Here is a 27,666-nt window from a genome sequence, read left to right as displayed (position 1 = left end):
AATACGTGTAAAATTTCTTTCCTGATTGATTTGGATTCTTCTTCTGAAACATGAATAAAATAAATAATGAAAGTATGTTTATTAAAAAGAAAGTATCCTTTCTTGAACAGAGGAACAACATTCACCACTCTCCAGTCCTCTGGCACTATTCCCGTGGACAGTGAGGACCCAAAGATCAAAGCCAAAGGCTCTGCAATCTCATCTCTTGCCTCAGAAAGAATCCTTGGATATATCCAATCTGGCCCAGGGGACTTGTCGACCCTAAGGTTTTTCAAAATTGCTAATACATCCTTCCTCAGAACATCTACCTCCTCCAGCCTACCCGCCTGTATCACACACATCCTCAAAAACATGGCCCCTCTCCTTGGTGAACACTGAAGTATTCATTCAACGCTTCTCCTATTTCTTCTGACTCCAAACACAAGTTCCCGCTACTGTCCTTGACCGGCCCTAACCTCACCCTGGTCATTATTTTATTTCTCACATAATAGTAAAAAGCCTTGGGGTTTTCCTTGATCCGACCCACCAAGAACTTCTCATGCCCCCTCCTAGCTCTCCTAAGCCCTTTTTTATGCTCATTCCTTGCTACCTTGTAACCCTCAAGCGACCCAACTGAACCTTGTTTTCTCATCCTTACACACTCTTCCTTTTTCCTCTTGACAAGACATTCAACCTCTTTTGTGAACCATGGTTCCCTCACACGGCCAATTCCTCCCTGCCTGACAGGGACTTACCTATCAAGGACACAGCATTTGTTCCTTGAACAAGCTCCACTTTTCATTTGTGCCTTTCCCTGACAGTTTCTGTTCCCATCTTATGCTCTGTAATTCTTGCCTAATCGCATCATAATTACCCCTCCCCCAATTATAAACCTTGCCCTGCCGTATGGCCCTATCCCTCTCCATTGCAATAGTGAAAGACACCGAACTGTGGTCACTATCTCCAAAGTGCTCTCCCACAAACAAATCTAACACTTGGCCCGGTTCATTACCCAGTACCTCTTACTGAAACATCTATACCCCGGAACTCCCAACAACCATTCCTGTCCCTGTTCTAACCATGTCTCCGTAATGGCCACAACATCGTAGTCCCAAGTACCAATCCATGCTCCAAGTTCACCTACCTTATTCCGGATGCTCCTTGCATTGAAGTAGACACACTTCAACACACCTTTTAAGTCTGCCGGTACGCTCCTGCGACCTTGATACCCTCCTCAGCACCTCACTACTCTCAACACTGGCTTCTGGACTACAGCTCGTTTTCCCAGCCCCCTGACAAATTAGTTTAAACCCCCCCCCCCCCGAAGAGGGGGTCAGCAATGGTTTCATGATCATCATTACACTTTTAATTCCAGATTTTTAAAAAAAATCGAATTAAAATTTCATAGTGGTGGGATTTGAATCACTGGGGCTGCCGAACAGAAATAAAGTAATGAATAAAATACCACAAAATAAATACCTGCTTCTTTTTGAATACAATTTTAATTCAATGTAACAAATAAAAATGGTAACTGTATCATGCATATTTAAATTGTTAAATAAGTTACACTTTAAGGATCAACACGTCAATACATATCAAATAAATGTTAATAAAACTAATTGTCAACCTTGCACAATATCACATTATCTACAGCTAAATATGACATTCTATTCGCCAACAATTGAACATAATGGAGTCTTAGAAGAAACAGGAGTATGCCTCTTGGCCCCTCAAACTTACGTTGCAATTCAATAGGATCACAGCTAATCTTGTACTTCAACTCCATTTCCCTACCCTATCCCTGTAAGAAGTTTAGAAATAGGTTATAAAAATTATACAATAGTAAACCGATTCATTACATCACATTTCATGCTTTCTCATTAGGTGCAGGATAAATTAAAGTGCAAACAAATGATGGTGACATGCAAAATAAAACTTACGGTAGTCATGTTTATATAGGTTCCTTACATTGAAACATCTCAATTAATTTAGCAAACAGAAAAAGTGGGGGTGGGTGGGTGAGTAGATTTGAAAATATTGACTGTGGTCGGAGGAATGGGAGGCAGGGAAGGAGAAATTGAAGGAATGGTGAATGAAAAAAGTCTTTAGGAAACTTTTGAAAACAGCAACACTGACACCAGAACAATGTGGTTTAGAAAGATTATTCCAAATAACAGTGGCTTCGTAAATCAAATAATTTATGTCCCTTTATTTAAAAAGAAAAGTCCACTGAAACACATTTAACATTTCATTGTGAATAGTTAGCTTTGTGTATCACCAGCAAAAACACATTCTCATCTCAAGTGCTTGAGACACATTTCACTTGTGTCACATCATTCATAGGACTATGCTCTGAGCAAAGTATCATGGTCCATCTCTGATTCATCAGGCCAACAGGTTGGAAGACAGGCAGTCACATAATGCCCGCTTTTCCACTCTCAGCAGCAGATCATCAGTCTGTAAATAGAGATGATATCAATGTGACATGCGACTACCTTTCAAAATTTTACACAAAACACAAACATATGCAAAATGTAAATTCTCCTTCCCATCCAAAAGAATCTCTTTATATTTCTGTATATTAGGATTTGACTGGAGTCTAAGCATTTGGCTACAGTTTGGATTACATTTATGTAGCTCACGCATTTTTTTTCTACGTGCACACAAAAGTTAATTTGAAGATTTAAAAGATCGAAGAAATAGAAGGAAATACACTGGTCAATATATATATGCTGAGATTCTTACAGTTCCACACGGAATCAGATGGGCCTTATCGGCAACCTCAAAGAGGGCCCCTGCCATTTGCTCACCATGCAAGCTTTATGCTGAAATAGGGTATATCAAAAACATCCCGGGGTATAATGGCTACCCCAATCTGATTATTTTGCATTGTATATTGCAAAAACTCATGAATGGGCCCAAGGCTATCACTTTCAGCCCTCAAACCACACATTCTATCTCAGATTACCCTGGAAGGGCAAGGTATCTCAAAAAATTGAATAGCTGAAGCTAGCTGTTTCACATTGCTACTGTGCAGAAGCAACACGAGTGATATTCACTAGTAACAGGATGCTACCACCAAGCCAAAAACATATTCTGCCTATCACACAAATGAGTAATTGGTATATGAATTTGGGTGCCAGTGTAATGTCAGTTAGGTAGGCCATACATCCCAAAGATTGATGGATTGTATCAAACAGCATGCCCTTTCTGCCGTTTGCAACAGGCAAAGTACAGGCCACACCTAACCAGCTGTGCTTGCAAAACTCAACTAGTGTCCAACATTAGATATAATTATGTACCAAAAAGTACACTGACAACCAATTTAAGATTGTCAGTTGGGTTTGCAGTGTAGTACATGTGTATGTTTTGAAAACTATGTATTGATAAATAGGACCCTGTGCTTTGCAGACAGAAAGAACATGTACACACATTGTGCTTATTTCAGCTAAGCAAAATAATTGATAGCCATTCACTGGTTCATTCCTCCGTACAATGCCTTGACCAGAGTCAAGCTGCCTGGTTTAAATTTTAAACAATGATTGGCAGTTAACAGTCAGTCACCATTAACCGGTGCACTCTCCATGGCAACACCTCCATTTGCCATTCGGCAATCGGCATTCTCTTCTCATACAGTATAAATTTGTTGATTCCCCTTGCATTAGATTCTTGCAAATATCCTGATGAATGCAACATGAAAATGAGTGCAACATAAAAATAAATACCTATTCTTTCATGGATTCCTTACACTAGCTATGAATACTGATGAAAATAATGAGAATACTAGGGACACTGATCATAAACATAATATACTTAAAGTAGCTTGGCCTTAGGAATATCCATCACTATGTCCACAACTATGGGCCAAATCCCCTTTTGTGTGGTCAATAGGACTCTTCACATTGTTTGCCCACATTTTGTTAACCTTATTCAAACTGCAACACCATACAGGGAGTTCAGATAATCTCATGGAGTTATATTGCAATAAAATTATCAATTTGTGTACAGTGGCAATGCCATGCATCGTGCTTTTTTCAGTACTTCAGAAAGGTTACACTTTTTCTTAAAGTTGTAGACCAGTTTTGCAGCACAACATCATGTATAATAAACAAAGAATGCATTTTGTTTTGCTCCTAGCGTTAGCTATTTTAATCTGTACAGCTATAATTTATTTTATCAACTGATTGTAGTGAGGAATGCATATTTACCCGAGTGTTTAGGTTATTTGCAGTCCTTTTCAAGTCCTGTAATGCTCTCTGCATGAATTCAAAAGCATGACAGTCAACACAGGGGCGACCTGTGGAAGAAACATAAAAGCAGCTAACCTCAACTCCAAACAATATATCTTAAAACTTGCAGTTGCCACTGTTAACAGGACAAGCTAATAAATAAAAGTCATCACACTTTCCATCACACATTTACAGTAGAATTTGATTACAATGCTTTTCAAATTAAAAAACAAATAAAACGGGTGGAATTTACCAGCTGTTCACGCCAGCAGTAAATTCGGGTCCCACGCCAGTTTACGGGTTTCCCAGCGGCGAGGGGTGCTGGCAACAGGAAATCCCATTGACAACGGCGGGACTGGTAATCCCGTTGCCGGGCCGTTTCCCCTGCCGAAAAACACAGGATGGGGTGGTCGGTAAATCCCACCCTATGCCTTGATTTAACTATTTCACAGATTACCCTAGCCAACACTAATGTACATTTATTGCACCACAAGTTAAAATAATCACACTGTAAAATTAAACTCAAATTAGGACAGCTCATACTCAAAAGTTGGCAGGAGCTCAACCTTTAGGTGCTGGTTTAGCACAGTGGGCTTGTAATGCAGAACAAGACCAGCAGTGTGGGTTCAATTCCCGTTCCAGCCTCCCCGAACAGGTGCCGGAATGTGGCGACGAGGGGCTTTTCACAGTAACTTCATTGAAGTTTATTTGTGACAATAAGCAATTATTATATTATTATTTATTTCTCCTATTCCTGGAGATGAGGCCCACGCAGACAGGGGGGGAATGTGCAAACTTCACACGGGCAGTGACCCGGAGGCGGGATCAAACCCAGGTCCTCAGCGCCATGAGGCATAAATGCTATTCTGAACTCTCCCTTGGCGTACCCGGAACAGGCTCCGTGTGGTGACTTGGGGATTTTCACAGTAATTTACTTGTAGTCTTAATGTAAACCAATGAAAATGAAAATCACTTATTGTCACGAGTAGGCTTCAAATGAAGTTACTGTGAAAAGCCCCTAGTCGCCACATTCCAACGCCTGTTCGGGGAGGCTGGTACAGAAATCGAACCGTGCTGCTGGCCTGCCTTGGTCTGCTTTCAAAGCCAGCAATTTAGCCCTGGGTGCTAAACCAGCCCCTGACTTGTGACCTACTTGTGACACTAATAAAGATTATTATTAGCCACTGCGCCGCCCGTTAAAATTGTCAAGAGTTGGCAGTTCAAAGTGATGTAAGAAAATCTAATACAAACAAATAAATTGGCTTAATTCAGTGGCTTTAATGATTAAATTTCAACTACTTTATAATTAACCCAGTTCAGCACATCTATGCATGCCATGAGTAATCTATTTTAATCCAACTCAACACAGTCTCAGAAGGCAGTCAAAACAGGAACATCCTCTGTGGCCAGTTACCCACTGCTCCCACAAGAGGAGACATCCTCTCCACATCCACCCTGCCAAGGCTGCTCATCTTCTATGCTTCACTCAGGAGCGACCCTTGTCTTTCGACTGACTTCATACCCGGGGTTTGGTGGGGTGGGTGGGTGGGGGGAGGAAGGAGCAGGACTTACTTTCAGCCGGGATGACGGTGCCAGACTCGCTGATGGCTCCGGCTGACAGCCCGGCAGTGAGCAGGATGAGGACACATAGCGGAGCAGCGGCCATCATGGCGGTGGTGGCGACGGGCCTGTGCGTCAATGGAGGAGGGGGTGACAGCAAACTCTCCCTTATTTTATTCCTCGTCAAATAAAGAACTCGCTCAATGCTATTTATTTTATTCTAGACACAATTTGTTCTCCGAACTAAGCTGAGCCAAAATCAACCAACCGAAGCAAAAAATTAATTTTAAACCGCGCGAGCTTCTGCCCCTCAAACCCCTCCCCCCCAGGTGGGCGGCAAGAGTATGATTGACGCGGGCCTCCCACCATTTGGCGAGGCGGACTGGTCGAGGAGGCGTGGCCACACGCCGTCATGTCAATCAAACTAGCAGACCGACCGTACTCTGTTCGACGGGATGGGGCGTGGCCTGGGTGCCAGGGCGTGTGGCCGCGTGTGAGGGGCGCGGCCGTGGTGCGAAGGGCACGGCCAGGGGCCGCGAAGGGGGTGTGGCCTGGGCGCGAGGGGCGCGGCCATGGCGGCGGGCGGGGGTGTGGTCTTGGCGCCGAGGGGCGCGGCCTGGCTGCCAAGGGGGTGTGGCCCGCAGCACAGGCTTTAGTCGTCCCGGTTAATGCCCGGCCATTCAAATCTCCTTCTTCAAGATGGCGTCCATGAGGGAGAGCGACACAGGCTTGTGGCTGCACAACAAGCTCGGCTCAGCGGACGAGCTCTGGGCGCCTCCCAGTATCGCCTCGCTGCTCACTAAGGACGTCGTGGACAACATCCGAGTGTGTTTTCACGGCCTCTCGTCGGCGGTGAAGCTTAAACTGCTGTTGGGTATCCTGCACCTTCCCAAGCGAACAGTAGATGAGGTGAGGCGCCTATGCTTCTCTCTCACTGTGTGAGTGTATGTGTGTCAGAGGCTGGAAGGGAAACTGAAGAGAACGCGCCAGGAAGTACATGAAACATGAGGTCAAATCACTAAATATAACCGCCCCTTCTCCATACGAGACGTGTGTGTTAAGAACCGGACGAATCCACTTTTTAAAAAGTTTTATTATATGTATTTATGGGGAAGATGTATTAATACATGTATACAGTCTTGGAGGAGGCATTTAACATTAAGCAGTAAAATTCATTTAAGTTATTAAAAACTACTTAAAATAGCTCATCCTTAGCGGTTTTCTGCAAATTCTTAGCGGTCCTATGCAGAGTTTCCCCAAACCTAAGCTGCATTTTTTCTTTTAAAGAGTTAGAGGATTTTCTCTGTTGGCATAATATAACAATGCTTAAGTAACACAACACTGTATGCAATAGAGTACCAGTGCTCTCCTATTGAATTAACTTGAACATAAAAGAACATTTCATGCCCCAGCCTTATCTGAATCAGAATGAACTTGGTGCACATTTTGGTTTGATTTTTGGAGTTTCAACTGCAAAGCAATCTGTATTCAAGAGGTTTCTGTTCTTGTTTCTGGTGATGTGGAGATGCTGCCGTTGGACTGGGGTGAGCCCAGTAAGAAGTCTTACAACACCAGCTTAAAGTCCCAACAGGTTTGTTTCAAATCACTAGCTTTTGGAGCACTGCACCTTCCACAGGTGAATGACCTGAGTAAGGAGCAGTGCTCTGAAAGCTAGTGATTTGAAACAAACCTGTTGGACTTTAGCCTGGTGTTGTAAGACTTCTTACTTGTTTCTGATGTAAGTGAAGAAAATCCCACTCCATGTTGCTACGCTGAGACAAGTAATTGTCTTTTGAACAACTGGACTGTTTTTCAAACAAAATTTGAGACCCAGAATTGATCAACTTTAAAATTAGTAATTGAAAACATCAAATGATATATAGAATGTTATCATCTGCAATTTAGAAGAATGAGAAGAGATCTCATTGAAGCATACAACATTCTTAAGGGGCTTCACAGGAAGATGCTGAAAGGCTGCTTCCCATAATTGGAGAGTTTAAAATTAGTGTTTATAATCTCATGATAATGGAATGGCCATTTAAAACTGACATAAGAGGTTTCTTCACTTAAAGGATTGTGATCTTTCCAAGGGCCAGTGCAGACTCAATGGGCTGAATGGCCTCTGCACTGTAAATTCTATGAATCTCTGGTACTTTCTACCCCAAAAAGATGTGCTTACATTGTGTGTCCAGGACTGATATCGATAGATTTTTAGACACTAAGGAAAGCATGGGATATGGGAATAGGGTGGGAGAGCTTTTTTAAAAAAAAATAAACATTTTATTGAGGTAATTTTGGTATAGTGACAACAACAAAATAAACCAATATACATGAAACCATCAACATAGTGCAAAAGCCATTTATCTCTCATAGAACATAGAACAGCACAGAACAGCCCTTCGGCCCTCGATGTTGTGCCGAGCAATGATCACCCTACTCAAACCCACGTATCCACCCTATACCCGTAACCCAACAACCCCCCCTTAACCTTACTTATTAGGACACTACGGGCAATTTAGCATGGCCAATCCACCTAACCCGCACATCTTTGGACTGTGGGAGGAAACCGGAGCACCCGGAGGAAACCCACACACACTCCACACACTCGGGGAGGACGTGCAGACTCCGCACAGACAGTGACCCAGCCGGGAACGAACCTGGGACCCTGGAGCTGTGAAGCATTTATGCTAACCATCATGCTACCGTGCTGCCCCAGACAGGTCCCACCCTTATTGACCCCTACTCTAAGATAAAGTACCCCCCCCCCGTCTGCTGATTAATTGCCTGCAAAGAAGTGGACGAACGGTTGCCACCTCTGGGCGAACCCCAGCAGTGACCCTCTCAAGGCGAACTTGATTTTCTCCAACCGGAGAAAGCTAGCCATGTCCGATAGCCAGGTCTCTGACCTCGGGGGCTTTGAGTCCCTCCATGCTAATAGTATCCGTCTCCGGGCTACCAGGGAAGCAAAGGCCAGAACATCTGTCTCTTTCTCCTCCTGGACTCCCAGGTCTTCTGACACCCTGAAAATCGCCACCTCTGGACTCAGCGCCACCCTTGTTTTTAACACTGGACATAATGTCCACCAACCCCTGCCAAAATCCCCTCCGCTTTGGACATGTCCAAATCATGTGGACGTGGTTCGCCGGTCCTCCTGCACATTTTGCGCACCTGTGCTCTACCCCAAAGAATCTGCTCATCCGGACCACTGTCACTTGAGCCCGGTGAACAACCTTAAATTGTATCAGGCTGAGCCTGGCACATGTTGCAGACGTGTTGACTCTACTCAACGCGTCTGCCATAGAACAGCCTCTATCTCATCTCCCAGCTCCTCCTCCCACTTGCGCTTCAGCTCCTCGGTCTGCGTCTCCTCCGACCCCATAAGCTCCTTATAAATGTCCTAGACGCTCCCTTCTCCGACCCATCCTCTGGAAAGTACTCTTTAGCGGTCGGTGTGGGAAGGTTGACATTGACACCTGTTTACGAAGGAAGTCCCCCACCTGCAGATACCTGAATTTGTTTCCCCTCGCCAACCCAAACTTTTCCTCCAACGCCCTCCTGCTCGAAAAGCTTCCCTCAGTAAAAATATCCCCCATCCTCTCAATCCCTGCTATCTGCCATATCTGTCACCCCCATCCATACTCCCTGTGGTAAACCGGTGATTATCCGGTGCTTATTGGGGGCCAGACCCGATGCTCCCACATGCCGCCTCCACTGGCCCCAAACTCTCAGGGCTGCCACCACCACTGGACTGGTGGAGTACCATGCCGGCAGAAGCGCAGTTAACAACGCCCTTAAACTGGTGCCCTTACATGAAGCTGCCTCCATACGCACCCATGCCGAACCCTCCCCCCACCACCCACTTCCTGATCATGGCTATATTAGCTGCCCAGTAATAGTTGCTGAAATTTGGCAGCACCAGCCCGCCCTCTGCCGACTCCGCTCAAGCATTACCTTCCTTACTCGCGGGGTCTTGCCCGCCCAGGCAAAGCCCGTGATCACTCTGTTGACCCGCTTAAAAAAGGACCGCGGAATAATGATGGGGAGACACTGAAATACAAATAGGAATCTCGGGAGGACCGTCATCTTTGAGTGGGAAAGCAGAGTTGATCTGTTTGAATGATGGAGAATACTTAAGGAGGATTATTGCCTCATGCTCTTATTTCTTATGTTCTTGTCTCCTACCCTATGGGGTAGCACATTGGTTAGCACAGTTGCTTCGCAGCTCCAGGGTCCCAGGTTCGATTCCCGGCTTGGGTCACCGTGCGTGCGGAGTCTGCATGTTCTCCCCGTGTCTGCGTGAGTTTCCTTTGGGTGCTCCGGTTTCCTCCCACAGTCCAAAGATGTGCAGATTAGGTGGATTGCCCATGCTAAATAGTGACTAAAAAGGTGGGGTGAGGTTACGGGATTAGGATGGGGGTGTGGGCTTGGGTAGGATGCTCTTCCCAAGAGCCAGTGCAGACTCCATGGACTGAATGGCCTCCTTCTGCACAGTAGATCCTATGATATCGTAGGAGCAGGAGGAGACTGTTCTGCCCCTTGTGTCTGCTCTGCCATTCGACAGGATTATGGCTGTTCTTCTACCTTAGCACCGTTTCCCTACAGTATCACTGTTTAAATCTTTCTCTTGAATATACTAATGGAATGAGCTTCCACAGCTCTCTGGGATAGAGAATATTAAAGATTCATCACCTTCTGAGTGAAGAAGTCCACCTCATTCAGCCCTAAATGGCCTACCTTTTATTCTGAAACTGTCCCCTGTTTCTAGACCCTGCAGCTAGGGGAAACCGCCTTCCTGCATCCACCCTGTCAAGTCCTGCAAGAATTTTGTAAGTTTAATTGAGATTACCTCATTCCTCTAAACTGTAGAGAACTCTGTATTCTAATCTCTCCTCTGCCAGGGATCAGCAATTATGTGGTCGATCGTGAGGTGACTGGCCAATTTGAAAAGAGCAACTTTAACTCACTCCCAGTGAGTTCTCCCAATGAGCCAGAGCAGGTACAGCCAGAGTGAGACACAGTGAAGAGTGAGTTTAGGAATTTGAAGTTAGGTGGGAATTCGAAGTTGGGTGGGGAGGAGATGCTTTTATCCCTGGTAAGTAGTTTTTCTTTTCATTTGTCTATTTATTTTTATTTTTTCTTTGTTTTTGGAATTGTAGTTGTATAAGTTACCCTAAGGTTTATACATGGCAGGAAATCCCTGACCCGTGTCATGCTCCTCGTGCGCGATGTGGCCGCTCAGGGACACGTCTACTGACCCTGACTATTTCACGTGCAAGAAGTGTGTCCAGCTGCAGCTCCTATTAGACCGCTTGAAGGCTCTGGAGCGGCAGATGGACTCGCTTTGGAGCATCCGCGATGCTGAGGACGTCGTGGATAGCACATTTAGCGAGTTGGTCACACCGCATGTGAAAATTACTGAGGGAGATAGAAAATGGGTGACCAAAAGACAGAGCAAGAGTAGGAAGGCAGTGCAGGTGTCCCCTGCGGTCATCTTCCTGCAAAACAGATATCCGCTTTGTTGAGGGAGATGGATTGCCAGGGGAAGGCAGCAGAAGCCAGGTTCATGGCACTGTGGTGGCTCTGCTGCGCAGCAGGGCAGGAAGAAGAATGGCGAGGCTATAGTGATAGGGAACTCAATCGTAAGGGGAATAGACAGGCGGTTCTGCAGATGCAATCGAGACTCCAGAATGGTATGTTGCCTCCTGGTGCAAGGGTCAAGGATGGCTCGGAGCGACTGCAGGACATTCTGTGGGGAGGTGGAAGGTGACCAGCCAGCTGTCGTGCACATAGGCACCAACAATCTAGGTTTTTAAAAAGCAGGATGAGGCCCTACAAGCTGAATTCAGGGAGTTAGGAGTTAAACTAAAAAGTAGGACCTCAAAGGTAGTAATCTCAGGATTGCTACCAGTGGCACAAAGTAGTCAGAGTAGGAATGTCAGGATAGAATGGATGAATGCGTGGCTCAAGAAATGGTGCAAGAGGGAGGGATTCAAATTCCTGGGGCATTAGAACCGGTTCTGGGGGAGGTGGGACCAGTACAAACCGAACGGTCTGCACCTGGGCGGGACAGGAACCAATGTCCTGTTGGGGAGGGTTTAAACTAATGTGGCAGGGGATGGGAAACCTATGCAGGAAGTCGGAGCGAAGTAAAACGGAGCCAAAAATAAAAGCAGTAAGGGGAAAGTGTAAGGCAGAGAAGCCATCGTCAAAAATCAAAAAGGGCCACCGTACAGGGTACAGTGACTGAGGAGAGTGTGGAAAGGGAGTGGCCAATGCAGGATTGAGGGTGTTGTACCTATATACGAACAAGGTAATGAGCTTGTTGCGCACATTGAAATTGGCCGGTACGATGTTGTGGGCATCACAGAGACGTGGCCTGCAATGGGTCAGGGCTGGGATCTAAATATCCACGGATATAATTCCTATCAAAAGAACAGGCAGATGGGAAAAGGGGGCAGGGTTGCATTGTTAGTAAGGAATGAAGTTAAATTGGAAGCGATATAGGATCAGAAGGTATAAAATCTCTGTGGGTAGAGTTGAGGAATCCCAAAGGTAAAAAGGCCCTCATGGGAGTTATGTTCAGGCCCCCTAGCAGTAGTCGGGATGTGGGGCAGAAAATAAATCAGGAGATAGAAAAGGCATGTAAAAAAGGCAATATTACAATAATCATGGGGAACTTCAATATGCAGGTGGACTGGGAAAATCAGGTTGGTAGTGGATCCCAAGAAAGGGAATTTGTGGAATGTCTGAGATGATTTTTTGGAGCAGCTTGTGACCGAATCTACTCGGGAACAGGCAATTCTGGATTTAGAGGACCAGAAGGTGGCTAATGTAACACCACTGTTTTAAGAAGGGAGGGAGGCAGAAGATGGGAAATTATAGGGCGGTTAGCCTGACTTCGGTGATTGGTAAGATTTTAGAGTTTTTTATTAAAGATGAGATCGCAAAGCACTTGGAAGTGCATGGTAAATAGGACTGAGTCAGCACGGCTTTTGTCAAGGGAGGTTGTGTCTGACAAACCTGTTGGAGTTCTTTGAGGAGGTAACAAGCAAGTTAGACAAATGAGAACCAGTGGCCATGATTTATTTAGATTTTCAGAAGGCCTTTGACAAGGTGCCGCATAGGAGACTGTTAAATAAGTTAAGAGCTCTGGTGTTCAGGCTAAGATCCTGGAAATGGATAGAGGAATTGGCTGACTGGCAGAAGGCAGACAGTGGGGATAAAGGGGGTCTTTTTCAGGATGACAGCTGGTGACTAGTGGTGTGCCTCAGGTCTGTGCTGGGACCACAACCTTTCACAATATACATTAATGATCTGGAAGAAAGTACTGAAGGCACTGTTGCTAAGTTTGCAGATGATTCAAAGATCTGTAGAGGGACAGGCAGTATTGAGGAAGCAGGTAGGACTGCAGAAGGACTTGGACAAGCTAGGAGGGTGGGCAATGAAGTGGCAAATGAAATACAATGTGGAAAAGTGTGAGGTTATGCAGTTTGGAAGGAGGAATTTAGGCATAGACTAATGTAGGCATACACCATAGGCGTAGACTATTTTCTAAATGAGGAAATGCTTCGGAAAACAGAAAGCACAAAGGGACTTGGGAGTCCTTGTTCACCGATTCTCGTAAGGTTAATGTGCAGGTTCAGTCGGCAGTTAAGAAGGCAAATGCAATGTTAGCATTCATGTTAAGGGGGCTAGAATACAAGACCAGGGATGTACTTCTGAGGCTGTATAAGGTTCTGGTCAGACCCCGTTTGGAGTATTGCGAGCAGTTTTGGGCCCTGTATCTAAGGAAGGATGTGCTGGCCTTGGGAAGGGTCCAGAGGAGGTTCACAAGAATGATCCCTGGAATGAAGAGCTTGTCGTATGAGGAACATTTGAGGATTCTGGGTCTGTACGCGTTGGAGTTTAGAAGGATGATGGGATCTTATTGGAACTTACAGGATACTGCGAGGCCTTGATAGAGTGGACGTGGAGAGGATGTTTTGAATTGTAGGAAAACGTCGAACCAGAGGATACCATCTCAGACTAAAGGGACGATCCTTAAAACAGAGATGAGGAGGAATTTCTTCAGCCAGAGAATCTGTGGAACTCTTTGCCGCAGAAGGCTGTGGCGGCCAAATCACTGAGTGTCTTTAAGACAAGAGATAGATAGGTTCTTGACTAATAAGGGGATCAGCGGTTATGGGGAGTAGGCAGGAGAATGGGGATGAGAAAATATCAGCCATGATTGAATGGCGGAGCAGACTCGATGGGCCAAGTGGCCTAATTCTGCTCCTATGTCTTATGGTCTTGTGAGACTCAGCCTGTCAGTACTTGCCGTTAATGCCATGTTAGTCGATGCTGGAGATATAAGACTTGTGGCAATTCAGTAATAAATTCCACTTGCTAATTGAATGAGACAGCATTGAATGCACCAACTGCCATGGTAGGGCTAACACAACCTTCTTCTGTTACCTCTGTCTTCCCTTTCAGTGGAAAGTGCATATTATCTTGAGCACAAACACACTGGCCCTGTTTTTTGTGATTAAATTTGAACAAACTGTGCTTACCATTCATTTATACTTGTAACTGGCCACCAACATGTTGTAGGCTTTTTAGCAGCAGCTTATGGTCATCAGGGGTCTGAAGCACCTGGGTACCCTCTGCAGAGGGCATCTCGGATCTGTAAAACAGGCAGGAGACAGCCTATCTCCTCAACCAATGAGATTGAAGAATCTGCAGTGTTGCGCGGTATCTCAATTTTGGTGTGCAAATTAGAATATTAATTCGAGTGAAGTAGGGAGAGAAAGGAAGCTGGGATTGTTTTTAAAAACAATATTTTAAAATCTCAACAATAGCTAAAATATGAAGTAATCCTGATTTTAAAAGAGAGGTGGTTTAGCAGTCATTAATACTTGACGTGCTGTTAAAGTTAATTTGTACTTGAATGGCCAGGGATTCTAGCAAGTAAGTACAGCAACTTCATTCTTTTGCGTGTACTTCAATTCTGAGTCACTCACTAGAACTTGTGGAGGGACAGGTCAACTCGGGACCGTAACTTCCAGATTTGTGGATGTATTCCAGATGTATGATAATAGTGAGCATTTATAGCCCCATCTGTTATTCCTCGTGTTCATTTCAAGCCAGTGAGTACCAGTAAATGTGAATCCATGTCCAAGTAGGAAGGATTACATTTCCTATTTTTCATCATGTGGGCTGCTCTTGTTCCTTTCCCACACAGTGCATTCACATCAGTTTAAAAACCTAAACAAAACTTCAACTTGCTGTTTTCCTTAATGCTTAACAAAGTTCAATATTTTTTTAAAGGAGAATTTTATGAACCAGATGACCTCGGGAAAACCAATAACGTGGACTTACCACCTCATTAATTCCCCAGGAGTTAATAATAAACCTTTGTTTCCTTACTCGGTTAATTTTTCGTTTTTCCTTTGGGTTATTTTATAAAATTGGCTGGGGTGGGGGGAACCAACACTGGAAGAATTGATGTTCGAATTCACTGCGGCTGACAAAATCCTCTTCTCAGTTCCTGCTTTGCCAATAAGATACTGTGTGCTCGAAGGCACTAACTCACGTTAGTTTCCTTGTTCAAAGACGTAAGCAGGGTTTAACAGCATTTCTAAGAAAAATAAAGTTCAGCGAAGCAAGAGCCAATGAGTGGAACCCCCTAGCTTCCAACCCGGCCTTTACCAAGCCCCTTGTTCAAGACCCTGGGTTTAATGCATTTAGTCAGTGTGTCTTTGAAATGTGGGGCTAGCAATTAGAATTATGGTCAAGCTTGTTATTTTTAAAAGATGTACGAGATTAAAAGAAAGTAACTGCAAGTAGGGAAAAGAATCGTAGATTTCACTCCGATAATTTAAAATTTTCAGTAAGACTGATTTTGGAATTATTTTTAGGAATCAAACTAGAAAATGAAATAGAACTGTGCAATGTTTCTGCTTAAGCGTGTGTGTGTGTGGGGGCGGCGCGGTGGTAGCACTGCAGTCTCACGGCGCCGAGGTTCCAGGTTCGATCCCGGCTCTGGGTCACCGTCCGTGTGGAGTTTGCACATTCTCCCTGTGTTTGTGTGGGTTTCGCCCCCACAACCCAAAGATATGCAAGATAGGTGGATTGAACATACTAAATTGCCCCTTAATTGGGTACTCTAAATTTTTAAAAAAGAAAAAAAATGTGTGTGTGTTAACACACTACTAGGTTTGTAAACATGGATGGAAAGAGTTTGTGGTTGCACACCATTTGTGATGTGGTCCAAAGTTGACATGGTTAAATGTTGCACAAAGACATACGAAGTGCAGCATACTTTGGGCAGCAGGGTAGCATAGTGATTATGCTTCACAGCTCCAGGGTCCCAGGTTCGATTCCTGGCTGGGTCACTGTCTGTGCGGAGTCTGCATGTTCTCCCCGTGTTTGAGTGGGTTTCCTCCGGGTGCTCCTTTTTCTTCCCACAGTCCAAAGATGTGCAGGTTAGGTGGATTGGCCATGCTAAATTGCCCTTAGTGTCCAAAATATGTTAAGTGGGGGTTACGGGGATAGGGTAGATAAGTTGATGTCAGTTGGGTGCTCTTTGTAAGGGCCGGAGCAGGCGCGATGGGCCAAATGGCCTCCTGCACTGTAAATGCTATGATTCTATAAGTGCAAGATTAACCAAGATTGGGAGATGAATTGGCGATGTCAGAGACGAGAACAGTTGCAAAAATGTTATTTTAGTCTTTTAAGAGGCCACCAAGATTAGACCTTATTAAATGATTTAAAAAATAATAATTTTGGGGGTACCCAATTCTTTTATTCCAATTAATGGGCAATTCAGCATGGTCAGTTCACCTACCCTGCACATCTTTGGATTGTGGGGGTGGGACCCACACAGATATGGAGAGCATGTGCAAACCCCACAAGGACAGTGACCCAGGGTCGGGATCGCACCTGGGTCCTTGGTGCCATGAGACAGCAGTGCTAACCACTGCACCACCGTGCTGCCTGATTAAATGATGATTAATGTAATATTAAGAAGTGGAACTTACATTTTTTATGGGAGGATGTGGCGTGGTAATATTGTCGTTGGACTAGTAATTCAGAGAATTGGGGGAAATGCTCTGGGGAGCCGGGTTTGAATCTCACCAGGGCAGATGGTGCAATTAGAAATCAATAAAAAAATCTGGAAGTGAAAGTCTGATGATAACCATGAAACCACTGTCAACTGTTGTAAAGACCCATCTGGTTCACTAATGGTCTTTAGGGAAGTAAATCTATCACCTTTGCCTGGTCTGGCCTACATGTGACTCCAGACCCACAGCAATGGCATTATCATAGAATTTACAGTGCAGAAAGATGCCATTCGCCCATCGCGTCTGCACCGGCTCTTGGAAAGAGCACCCAACTTAAACCCACACCTCCACCCTATCCCTGTAACCCAGCAAACCCATCTCACCTAAGGGCAATTTTAGCATGGCCAATCCACCTAATCTGAACATCTTTGGGACTGTAGGAGGAAACCAGAGCACCCGGAGGAAACCCACGCAGACACAGGGAGAACGTGTAGTCTCCGCACAGACAGTGACCCAAGCGGGAATCGAACCTGGAACCCTGGCACTGTGAAGCCATAGTGCTAACCGCTATGCTACTGTGCTGCCCCGGGTTGACTCTTGCATGCCCTCAGGGCAATAAATGCTGACCCCGCCAGTGATGCCCACATCCCATGAACAGATAAAAAATTATAGGATCTTTCCAGTTGCTCATGCAATGCCAAAAACCTGACAGCTATGAGTTATTTTTGAAATACAGTCACTATCATCATTTAAAAATAAATTTAGTGTACCCAGTTCATTTTTTTCCAATTAAGGGGCAATTTAGTGTGTTCAATCCGCATCTTGGAGGTTGTGGGGGCGAAACCCACGCAAACACGGGGAAAACGTGCAAACTCCACACGGACAGTGACCCAAAATCGAACCTGGGACCTCAGCGCCGTGAGGCAACAGGGCTAACCCACTGCGCCACCATGCTGCCTATACAGTCACAATCATATAGACAAATTCAGAAGCAATTTGTGAATGGCGAAGTTCCACAAACTGCAACTGAATAATCCAATGGTCTTTTTTTTTGAGACGCAGATACTGAGGAATATTTTGGACTGGCACATTGCTGTTAGCCTTTTAATGATTGTTTGAATAGCTAGGCCTTTAGATTTATCACCTCATGGAGATGGTTTTACCTTTGCAGTCCTCTCTCATTACTTAGTTATAATATGTGTTCATCCATTTTCACAGAAATTATGAGATTATCCTTAATCTGATTGGCAAATTAGGGGAGGCAGAAGCGTAGTGGTATTGTAACTGGGCTAGTAACCCAGAGGCCCAGAGTAATGCTCTCGGGACCCAGGTTCAAACCTGCCACTGCAGATGGTGAAATTTAAATTCTGTGAAAATCTGGAATTAAAAGTCTAATGATGATGATCCTGAAACCATTGTCAATTGTCATGAAAACCCATCTGGCTCACTAATGTCTTTTAGGGAATGAAATCTGCCATCCTTACCTGGTCTGGCTTACATGTGACTCCAGGCCCATATGTAACTCCAGACCCACAGCAATGTGATTGACTCTTAATTGCCCCCTCAAGGGCAATTAGGGATGGACAATAAATGCTGCTCATCCCATGAATGAATAATAAAACAATAATTGTTTACCCTACAGATTAGGTTAGATACCGAAAAAAAACATTGTGGAGAATTTTAACAAGTGGTGGAATTATTTTATCTTCTGATCAGATATAATAATAATAGGGTGGCAAAGTGATTAGTACTGCTCCCTCATGGTGACAGGGATTTGTATTTGATTCCCCCCCCCTCCCCCCCAAAAGAATCTCGTCAACCTTTCGCAGCCTCAGAACGTACATGTGTGGTTCGCTGGCCCCACCCACACTTTACTCCGTCGTCTGCCACCCCCTGAAAGAACCCATTCATTCTTGTCCTAGGTACCCTGCATACGACCTTGAACTTTATCAGGCTCATCCTAGCGCACGAGGAGGTTGTATTTACCCTTTGTAGCGCCTCACTTCATACTCCCCAGTTTATCTCCCCTTCCCACTTCTCCTTCATCTTCACCACCCCCACCCCCGTTCTCCCAATCACTTGTATATGTCTCCAATGCTGCCCTCCCTTTCCGCATCCGGAAGCAACAATCGCTTCAGCAAGGTGTACCTTGTCCCTTACCCGCAGGTACCTAAACTCACTTCCTCTAGGGAGTTCTACCTTCTACAGTTCATCTACACTGGCAAACTCTTCTTCCAGCTACAAATCCCTCGCCTTCACCAGCCCCACTTCTCTCCACTTCCTATATGTGGGCAATATATGCTGTAGAGCCTGCAACAGGCTCATCCCATGAACGAATAATAATACAATAATTGTTAACCCTACAGATTAGGATAGATACTGAAAAAAAAGACGTTGTGTGGAATTATTTTATTTTCTGATCAGACATAATGATAATAGGTCAGCAAAGTGATTAGTACTGCTCCCTCATGATGCCAGGGATCTGTATTTGATTCTCACATTATCTATCCCCCCACAGCTTAAAACCATGGTTTTCGCACAACTGCGCCAACACTGATAAACCCTCTATCCTAAAGTACCACCTTAACTGGATCCAGATCTTCACCGTGGGCTGCACCACCAGGCTCTGAGTATCTGGTGTCATTGGCAATGCCGCCGTCATCATAGCCCTTAAGCTGGGTTCCTCCTCTGTCCTATCCCTTCTCCTTCCCACCATCACCTCACCTTCTCCACATTTGCCGTCCAATATTAATGCAGCAAGTTTGGCCAACCCTCCCTGCTGCCTCTGCCTCTTAACCTGTGGCACCAAGCCCAAACCTTCCCAGGACCTCCCAACAGGTACCACCGCTCCAGCCGGTCGAATACCTTCTCCGCATCCATGGAATCAGTACCTCGGTACCTGAGCTCCCGACGGGGTCATGATTGCATTTAACAGCCTCCTTCCATTACTAGAAAGCTGCCCGGCATTTATGAAGCTTGTTTGGTCCTCCGCAACCACCCCGGGGACACAAACTTCCATCCTTCCCGCCACCAACTTAGCCAGCACTTTCACGTCTTTATTTAACAGTGATATGGGCCTCTAATACCCACATTCCAATGGATCTTTCCCCTTTTGATATTAACGTAATCATTGTCTGCGTCATTGACTCCGGTAGCTCCCCCTTCTCCAGTGCCTCATTAAATGCCCCCAAGTTATGTAGTACAATTCTGCCGAGTAGCCATTGGGCTCCGGGTCTTTCTCTGACTTCATACCCCTTATACTGTCCAATATCTCCCTCCGTCCCAGTGGTTCCTCTAGCGCCTGCCTCTTCTCTTCCTCCAACTGTGGTAACTCCAGTTCGTCTAAGAACTGGCCCATGACCCCTCTTTCCCCCCCCCCCCCCCCCGGGTCCACCCTGCACAACTCCTTATAATAATCCCTAAACACCTTGTTTATCTTCCTCAACTCTGACACCACATCCCCTGCCCCAGTCCGTAAAAGTCTTCAATGTTTCCCTGAACATGGCCTGCCTCAGCAGCTGATGTGCTAACATTTGACTCGCCTTCCCCATATTCGTACTGCACCCCTCTTGCCCCACGCAGCTGTCCTACCTCCTTCCCCGATGTCTTCCCCGATGTCAGCCTATCAAATTGCCCCAGTAATGGTTGCCTTGTGGTGGGCACCCTCGAGTACTCCCTATCTACCACCACTATCTTCATTAGCTGTTCATATTCCTTCCTCCTTTTCCTAGTCACATGAACCTTGAATGAGATAATCTCCCCTCGGACCATAAGACATAGGAGCAGAATTAGGCCACTCCACCCATCAAGTCTGATCCGCCATTCAATCATGGCTGATATTTTCTCATCCCCATTCTCCTGCCTTCTCCCCATAACACCTGATCCCCTTATTAATCAAGGACCTATCTATCTCTGTCTTAAAGACACACCGTGATTTGGCCTCCACAGCCTTCCGCGGCAAAGTGTTCCACAGGTTCACCACGCTCTGGCTGAAGGAATTCTTCCTCATCTGTTTTAAAGGATTGTCCCTTTAGTGGTGTTCTCTGGTTCTAGTTTTTCCTACAAGTGGAAACACCCTCTCCACGTCCACTCTATCCAGGCCTCGTCGTATTCTGTAAGTTTCAATAAGATCCCCCCTCATCCTTCTAAACTCCAACAAGTACAGACCCAGAGACCCAGAGTCCTCAACCGTTCCTCATACGGCAAGTTCGTCATTCCAAGGATCATTCTTGTGAACTTCCTCTGGACCCTGTCCAAGGCCAGCACGTCCTTCCTTAGATATGGATCTGACCAGAGTCTTATACAACCTCAGAAGTACATCCCTGGTCTTGTACTCTAGCCGTCTTGACATGAATGCTAACATTGCATTTGCCTGCTTAACTGCCGACTGAACCTGCACGTTAACCTTAAAAGAATTGTGAACAAGGACACCAAAGTCCCTTTGTGTTTCTGATTTCCTAAGCATTTCCCCATTTAGAAAATAGTCTATGCCTAAATTCCTCTTTCCAAAGTGCATAACTCGGGCTTTTCCACATTGTATTTAATTTGCCATTTCATTGTCCACTCTCCAGCTTGTCCAAATCCTTCTGCACCCCCCTTTCTTCATCAATACTATCTGTCCCTCTACAGATCTTTGTATTATCTGCAAACTTAGCAACAGTGCATTCAGTTACTTCTTCCAGATCATTAATGTATATTGTGAAAGGTTGTGGTTCCAGCACAGACCACTGAGGCACACCACTAGTCACTGGCTGCCATCCTGAAAAAGACCCCTTTATCCCCACTCTCTACCTGCCAGACAGCCAATCATCTATCCATGCCAGGATCTTACCCTTAAAACCATGGGCTCTTAACTTATTTAACAGTCTCCTATGCAGCACCTTGTCAAAGGCCTACTGGAATCTAAATATACCACATCCACTGGTTCTCCTTTGTCTAACTTCCTTGTTACCTCCTCAAAGAACTCTAACAGATTTGCCAGATACGACCTCCCTTTGACAAAGTCGTGCTGACTCAGTCCTATTTTACCACGCACTTCCAAGTACTTTGTGATCTCCTCTTTAATAACAGGCTCTAAAATCTTACCAATGACCGAAGTCAGGCTAACCGCCCTATAATTTCCCGTCTTCTGCCTCCCTCCCTTCTTAAACAGTGGTGTTACATTAGCCATCTTCCAGTCCTCTGGGACCGTTCCTGCCTCCAGAGATTCCTGAAAGGTCACCACCAATGCCACCACAATTTCCTCCGCTATCTCTTTTATGACCCTGGGGTGTAGTCCATCCGGTCGAGGTGACTTATCCACGTTCAGACCTTTCAGTTTCCCTAGACCTTCTCCTTAGTGATGGCCACTGCACTCACCTCTGCCCCCTGGTTCTCCTGGAGCTCTGGCATCCCACTGGTGTCTTCCACCATGAAGACTGATGCAAAGTAACTATTCAGTTCATCTGCCATTTCTTTGTACCCTGTTATTATTTCTCCAGCCACGTTTTCCAGTGGTCCAATGTCTATTTTTGCCTCTCTCTTACCTTTTTATATATTGAAAGAAACTCTTCCTACCTTCTTTCATATTACTAGCTAACTTGCACTCATATTTCATCTTCTCTCCCCTTATTAATTTTTTAGTTGTCCTCTGCTCGCTTTTAAATGATTCCCAATCCTCTGGCTTCCCACTAATCCTTGCCACTTTGTACTCTTTTTCTTTTGCTTTTATGCTGTCCTTTACTTCCCTCGTCAACCATGGATGCCTAGTCCTGCACTTAGCATGTTTCCTCCTCCTGGGGATGAATTTCTGCTGTGCCTCCCGAATAACCCCCAAAAACACCTGCCATTGCTGTTTCACTGTCTCCCCTGCTCGTCTCCTTTTCCAATCAACTCTGGCCAGCTCCTCCCTCATGTCTTTGTAGTTACCCTTATTTACTTGTAATAGCGTTACATCTGATTGCAGCTTCTCCCCCTCAAACTGCAGGGTAAATTCTATCATATTGTGGTCACTGCTCACTAACGGTTCCTTCACCTTAAGATCCCTAATCAAATCTGCCTCACTACACATCACCAAATCTAGAATTGCCTGATCCCTAGTGGGCTTTAATCTTTAATCACAGCCTGCACTTTATCACAAAACCCTCTATCTGCCAAGAACCCCGAATCGAGCCTCCACCCTGGCCTCTGCTCCCATCCCTAAGTCGAATCTCCAGCCAATGGGGCGCGTGGTCTGAGATAACTATCCTCGTATACTCTGCCCCTCCACCCCAACTAAAATCTCCCAGCTCGCCACAAAAAAGTCAATTCTGAAATATACCCTGTACACATGCGGAAAAAAGGAATACTTCCTTTCCCTGCGTTCTTGAAGCGCCAGGGGTCCACCATACCCATCTTTTCCACCAAGCTCCTTTGCCATTTGTATTCAACCCATTGAACTGGGGCTTGATCTCATCTACCCTCGGCTCTAGGGCACAATTAAAATCTCCTCCCATGATCAACTGGTGATTGGCCAATCCGGGGTTGCTGCCAGCAACCTGCTCATCAAACCTACATCATCCCGATTCGGTGTATACACATTCACCAACCCCACTGATGTCCCTTCTAATGCCCTACTCACAATCACATATTCCCACCCCGGTCCCTCACTTCCTTTGCGCTCACATCCCATTTTCTTACTCATCAAAATTGCCACACCCGTGACTTTGAATCAAACCCTGCAGAAAGACCACCTCCTCTTTCAAGCTCCTAAGGCGTGCAAAGACCTGAGATCTTTTGACCAATCGTACCGAGGGCTTGTGTCTGCCGAGGCCTCTACTGTCTGCCATCCTTCCCTTTTGGCTCCTCCCCCCCCCCCCCCGCTAATTTCATCCTATATCTGGCCCACCCAAGATGGCCCCTTTCTCTGCTCCTGACCATGTTTATTCTCCAACCTCGCCTCGTCGCTTCACCCCTTTGTTCCCCTGCCATTCATAGTTGTGCTTCTCCCTGGTCCACTACAGAATCTCCTTTCTCCACGAACTTAAGGAGCCTCATGATCACCGCTTGCGGCAGCTCCCCCGCTGTAGGTTTCTGCCTCCGAGACCTGTGCGCTCTGTCCACTTCAGGGGCCTTATCCAACACCCCCTCCGCCACCAGTATCCTCAAAACGTACCTTGTGGCACTCGCACCTTCCATTCCTTCAGGCAGGCCCACTATCTGCAGATTCTGCCTTCTCGATCTATTTTCCTGCTTCTCCACCTTTGCTCTCAACATCTTGCAAAGGTCTCCTAAGAGCCCCATCCCTGCTTCCAATGCCACCACCCGATCCCTGTGGTCCAACATCACCTTCTTAATCTCTTGGATCTGCGACCCCTGTGCCTCCAACGTTTCTCCACCCTCTCTATCGAGCCCTTCAGCGGTGCCACAGCCCCTTTGATGGCCTTCTTGCAATCCTCCTGCATCTCCTTCCTCTGCTGGCGGAATTCTTCCTTGATGAAGGCCAACAACTGTTCCATCTGGGGCTTTGATACTTGCACTAGCCCTTCCCCCTCTGTCATCCTTCCACTGGCTGCTGTTCCACAGGTCTCTTCCAACTCTTTGGCCAGATCTTTTGCCGGGTTTGGTAACCAGCAGACGTACCACTCTGGGTGGGGTGCGACTTCTCCGATCTTCAGTTACACTTTTCCGTCGCAGTTGCACCCAATTTCGGGTAAAATGTGCTCTTTTCTATGCCTTCAAGCAGGAGCTGCCCTGTGTGCGACCACTCACACTATGGCCGCCAATGGAAGTCGACAATAGCACAAGTTTGGCACTAGTAAATCGGTTTAATGTGTGATCTTTTGGAAATTGTCTCACTGTATCATTGGATTTACCACTGTCCATTTGAGTTGTCACTTTCACAATTGATGTGGATAATAAGAATTGTGGTGTGGGAGAGGTAGGTGGCAAAGCGTTCTCATAATAGACAGGTGGTAGTGAACTGCTTCCAAATTTGTGATTGGCAGCTTGTGGTTGAGGAGTTGTTTGAAGTAACTTAGTAATACTGAAATGTGTGATAGACATGACAAAAATTAGTGAGAAAGTTGAAAATGAAAGGGTTTGCTGTCGAGTTGCAGTGGCAGATATATTTTCATCTTTGAGGAAATACTGATTTTGTTTGGTAACAGTGGGTGACAGTATTTCTGTTTACATTAAAACTTGTATCACTTGCTTTAGTAAAACTTAAGGCAACTGACAGGACTACCTTAGGCTGTCACTTCTTCTTTTATGAAAGTAGACAAGGGAGAAAAATTGTGGGACCTCTTTGGGGTCTGTGTACAATAAATCGATCTAGTAGTTTTCTCTGTAGTAAATCTTCCCAAACCACACCATTGCCATTGCTATTACTCTCTCGAATGCAGTTGACTTTGAATGATCCCATGAGTTTTGGGAAGCTATTGAGTTATTTACCTTCCAGATCATCTGCTCCTCAACTATTAGGAAGATTTGGAGGAATATGGGCCAAATGCAGGAAATGGGGTTAGCTTAGATGGACTTTTGGTTGGCATGGACCAATTTGGGCTGAAGGGCCTGTCTCCATGCCATAGATTCTATGATTAACTGTCTGTGGTAAATGAATGAAATTGAACTCCTCAAACAAAGCCTCCTTATACCTCAAGAATGGTATCAAAAATGACTAGCTGAAGCTTTATCATATCTAATTGATAAGGTTGTAGAGAAAGCTCCAACTTGTTAACGTGGCAAAGACAAGATTGCTGCATGGCAATATTTTTATTAAAACATTTGTCTCATTGAGGGAAGAGTGCCGGAAGACTGGAGGATAGCAAATGTTGTCCCCTTGTTCAAGAAGGGGAGTAGAGACAACCCTGGTAAATATAGACCTGTGAGCCTTACTTCGGTTGTTGGTAAAATGTTGGAAAAGGTTATAAGAGATGGAGTTTATAATCATCTTGAAAAGAACAGTGATTAGCGATAGTCAACACGGTTTTGTGAAGGGTAGGTCATGCCTCACAAACCTTATTGAGTTTTTTTAGAAGGTGACCAACAGGTGGATGAGGGTAAAGCGGTTGATGTGGTGTATATGGATTTCAGTAAGGCGTTTGATAAGGTTCCACACGGTGGGCTATTGCAGAAAATAAGGAAGTATGGGATTGAAGGTGATTTAGCGGTTTGGATCAGTAATTGGCTAGCTGAAAGAAGACAGAGAGTGGTGGTTGATGGCAAATGTTCATCCTGGAGTTCAGTTACTAGTGGTGTACCGCAAGGATCTGTTTTGGGGCCACTGCTGTTTGTCATTTTTATAAATGACCTGGAAGAGGGTGTAAAAGGATGGGTTAGTAAATTTGCAGATGACACAAAGGTCGGTGGAGTTGTGGATAGTGCTGAAGGATGTTTTAGGATACAGAGGGACATAGATAAGCTGGAGAGCTGGGCTGAGAGGTGGCAGATGGAGTTTAATGCGGAAAAGTGTGAGGTGGTTCACTTTGGAAGGAGTAACAGGAATGCAGAGTACTGGGCTAATGGCAAGATTCTTGGTAGTGTAGATGAACAGAGAGATCTCGGCATCCAGGTACATAAATCCCTGAAAGTTGCCACCCAGGGTTAATAGGGCTGTTAAGAAGGCATATGGTGTGCTAGCCTTTATCAGTAGGGGGATTGAGTTTCGGAGCCACAAGGTCATGCTGCAGCTGTACATAACTCTGGTGCGGCCGCTCCTGGAGTACTGTGTGCAGTTCTGGTCACCACATTATAGGAAGGATGTGGAAGCTTTGGAAAGGGTGTAGAGGAGATTTACTAGGATGTTGCCTGGTATTGAGGGAAGGTCTTACGAGGAAAGGCTCAGGGACTTGAGGTTGTTTTCATTAGAGAGGAGAAGGCTGAGAGGTGACTTAATAGAGACATACAAGATAGTCAGAGGGTTAGATAGGGTGGACAGTGAGAGTCTCTTTCCTTGGATGGTGATGACCAACAGGAGGGGACATAGCTTTAAATTGAGGGGTAGTAGATATAGGACAGATGTCAGAGGCAGTTTCTTTACTCCGAGAGTAGTAGGGGTATGGAACACCCTGCCTGCAACAGTAGTAGACTCGCCAACTTTAAGGGCATTTAAGTGGTCACTGGATAGACATATGGATGAAAATGGAATAGTGTAGGTCAGATAGACTTCAGATGGTTTCACAGGTCAGCGCAACATCGAGGGCCGAAGGGCCCATACTGCGCTTTAATGTTCTATGTTCTATGTAATGGCATAGGTAATGTGTAGCAAATTCCATATGCATCTTTATAGTTAGTTACAGTGTGGCTACATGCTGCTTTAGTTGGGTGGCACAGTAGCACACTGATTAGCACTTGGTTCACAGCGCTAGGGTTCCAGGTTTGATTCCCCACTGGGTCACTGTCTGTGCGGAGTCTGCACGTTCGCCCTGTGTCTGCGTGAATTTCTCCAGGGTGCTCCGGTTTCCCCAACAAGTCCTAAAAGACGTGCTGTTAGGTGAATCGGACATTCTGAATTCTCCCTCTGTGTACCCGTGGCGACTAGGGGATTTTCACAGTAACTCCATTGCACTGTTAATGTAAGCCTACTTGTGACACTAATAAAGATTATTATTCAGCAATTCTTCTCACTTCAGTGATAAAAGACATGTACTTTGGGGTACAGGTTAAATAGTTATTTGTAGGCTTCATATTCCCTAATACAGATGTGAGTGGATCTTCAGTTAAGCTAATTTGAAATTTCTGAGGTAAACTGCAGGATGCATTTTAAACTTGCTGTATGCCATTGAATGCTATGGTCTTCTAGTTGGGACCATGCCCAACTAGTTTGCCACTATAAGCTCTCAAGATCTCAATTCCGTAAATAGGCACATCCAAGGTCGAGTCCAACATTGTTGCTCTTG

The 27,666-nt window shown here is 45.4% G+C and overlaps 2 protein-coding genes across 2 annotated transcripts in view; one reads left to right on the top strand and one right to left on the bottom strand.

Annotated features, from left to right (window-relative positions):
* Positions 1–1,462: 1,462 nt before the first annotated feature.
* Positions 1,463–6,111, bottom strand: c3h4orf48 (chromosome 3 C4orf48 homolog). Its single transcript, XM_038793378.1, has 3 exons — positions 5,781–6,111; positions 4,188–4,276; positions 1,463–2,436 (listed from the first exon to the last, which is right to left on the bottom strand). Exons 1-3 carry the CDS (start codon positions 5,875–5,877, stop codon positions 2,365–2,367), a joined length of 258 nt encoding a protein of 85 aa, XP_038649306.1. The 5' UTR covers positions 5,878–6,111; the 3' UTR covers positions 1,463–2,364.
* A 273-nt stretch (positions 6,112–6,384) lies between these two features.
* Positions 6,385–27,666, top strand: part of nelfa (negative elongation factor complex member A) — a 73,621-nt gene continuing 52,339 nt past the window's right edge. The window contains exon 1 of the mRNA XM_038793377.1: positions 6,385–6,677. Coding sequence (XP_038649305.1) covers positions 6,468–6,677 — 210 coding nt within the window. The 5' untranslated portion in view covers positions 6,385–6,467. The remainder of the gene's footprint in view (positions 6,678–27,666) is intronic.

This window comes from Scyliorhinus canicula, chromosome 3 (genome assembly GCF_902713615.1).
Source record: "Scyliorhinus canicula chromosome 3, sScyCan1.1, whole genome shotgun sequence".
NCBI classification, from domain to species: domain Eukaryota; kingdom Metazoa; phylum Chordata; class Chondrichthyes; order Carcharhiniformes; family Scyliorhinidae; genus Scyliorhinus; species Scyliorhinus canicula.
This window is presented reverse-complemented; position numbering and strand designations above follow the sequence as displayed.